The 2,243-nt window shown below is 47.0% G+C and overlaps 1 protein-coding gene across 1 annotated transcript; it reads right to left on the reverse strand.

Moving 5' to 3' along the window:
* Positions 1–711: 711 nt before the first annotated feature.
* Positions 712–1,251, reverse strand: LOC145981736 (histone-lysine N-methyltransferase SETMAR-like). The gene has a single exon (XM_083115144.1). It carries the CDS (start codon positions 1,249–1,251, stop codon positions 712–714), a length of 540 nt encoding a protein of 179 aa, XP_082971270.1.
* Positions 1,252–2,243: the final 992 nt, after the last annotated feature.

Genomic DNA, 2,243 nt, shown 5'->3' on the forward strand with positions numbered 1-2,243 from the left:
TCGCCAGAGCCTCGTTACTCAGCAATCCAGGGTGTACTACGTGGAAGTGAGGTTGACTATTGGGTGCACTACGTAGAAGGAGCACCCCGTAAACAGCATTGAAAACAAGTAGATTGAGAGTGACCACATATTGGATGAAGCATCCGAACGGATTGTCATCAACCTGGGAGCCGACAGCGACACTGATAGCGATAAGGATAGCACCAGGGATTATGATGGCAGTGAAGATGAAATGAGTTGGATTCATCCACTTCAAGAAGATGCAGACTAGGAACACATTATGTAAGAATTATTATTAAAATTATTACTATTATTCATAATTGTAATAAAGTACTAAATTCGCTGCGCCTCTTGCAGTTTTCAATTTGTGTGTTAACAGTCAGTCGGTCGAGACCCCTAGATCGGCTGTCGCCTTGCAAACATCCGTCTACGCGTCAACCTTCGTTCGGACGAAGGGCGGAGCTACCGAGTTGACCCGAATGTTGGCGAAAGTCCGCGCAGATTTTTGTGGCAAGCTTTTCTTGGGAGTACTCTACGATAAGGGGCTTGATCCTTATAATGTGACGGGGGAAATAGCCCAAGTGTTGACGCACCCAAACATTTGTTTCAACCAATCAATGAACATATATAAGGGTTGCCCAAATGAAAGTGAGACTCTTGTTTTCTTCTGTAATACAGGAAGTAAAAAGTGCTCCATGGGTGACATATCCTCTACACATAGTCACCTTGTCTGTTCAAGCAAGTGTCCCAGAGCGTCACAAGGGTATGGATACCCTGAGCGCAGAACGTCCGTGGCTGACTGCGGAACCAATCTTCAACGACGTCACGGACGTCAGCATCGTTGGCGAAGCGGTGGCCCTTCAGATATTTCTTTAGTGGCCCGAAGATGTGGTAGTCGCAGGGCGAGAGATCCGGGCTGTAGGGTGGATGATCGAGGACTTCGCAACGGAAACGCCGCAGCAGCTCACGGCACACATGAGGACGTGCGTTGTCGTGCAACGGAAGAACCCCATTTGACAACATGCCAGGTCGCTTACTCTTCATGGCCGATTTCAGTTTACTTAGAGTAGTGCAGGATGTGGTTGAGTTGACAATCCCCCCCTGCGTCCAGCCAATCCAAAAGCAATGGGTCCTTCCCGTCGAAGAAAAACACTTTTCCAGCTCTGATGGAGGAATGAGAATTTTGTGGGTGTGGTGAGTTGGAATGCCATTGATCTGCTGCGGCGTTTCCGTTGGGAAGTCCTCGATCATCCTTCCTACAGCCCCGATCTCTCGCCCTGCGACTACCACATCTTAGGGCCACTAAAGAAATATCTGAAGGGTCGCCGGTTTGCCAACGATGCTGACGTCCGTGACGTCGTTTAAGATTTGTTCCGCAGTCAGCCACGGACGTTCTTCGCTCTTCCCCTTATGACACGCTGGGACTGTACACTTGCTTGAACAGGCAAGGTGACTATGTGTAGAGAATATGTCACCCATGGATCACTTTTACCTCCTGTATGTTCATACACACAGTGCGTCTACTACGTTTTAAGACAGTTGGCCCTGTGCAACTGTCAGGCGAGACATCTACCGGCCAACTACGGAAGCAGTTAGCAATATGTGTCGAGTCATTGGAGGCAGTGTTTGTTGTACGCGAGTGTGGTAGTGTCTGTGCTGTGTGCGATTGAACAGAGTTGTGTCAACGTTGCCAATCATGAATGCGAGCAACGAATAGCGATTCAAAGCCGGTAAAACGGCGACAGAAATCCTTGGGATGATAAATGCAGCTTACGGGGATCTAGCATTATCCCGGTCGAATGTGTTCGGTTGGTAGAGGATAAGGTCTAAATATGGGCGAAGGTTTAAATATGGGTTTTTGAGTTATCAGCGCTCCCGGGTGATGCAGCCTGGCAGAGGCTATGGGAAGTGGTTATCTGTCAAGGACAAAGGTTGCGGCACCAATTCGCAAGAGAAAGTGGTAGTTAGTTTCGACCTTGGACGCTGTTATAGAATTGCGACCTCCGAAAACTTTTTGCAGGTATGTTTTAACTCAGCGTTTTCTGAATTCTCATCTGCTTTGTATAGGTTATGATATTAGCGGTACATAAAACAAATGTGGGCTTTTATAATGCCATGATTAGTTTGTGGAATATGTACCACAGAGAGCGAAAATAAATTGAAGAAGAAAAATAGCGCGATGGTCTAAATATGGGCTTTGACATGAGGTCTAATGTTGAGATCACATTTTCAACAAATATTTG

The sequence above is a fragment of the Lepisma saccharinum genome, chromosome 30, assembly GCF_977018435.1.
Source record: "Lepisma saccharinum chromosome 30, izLepSacc3.1, whole genome shotgun sequence".
Classification (NCBI taxonomy): domain Eukaryota; kingdom Metazoa; phylum Arthropoda; class Insecta; order Zygentoma; family Lepismatidae; genus Lepisma; species Lepisma saccharinum.

What these genes read in the sequence shown, in the direction of transcription:
- LOC145981736 (XM_083115144.1), bottom strand. Translation starts at nt 1,251, where the DNA reads ATGATCGAGGACTTCCCAACGGAAACGCCGCAGCAGATCAATGGCATT.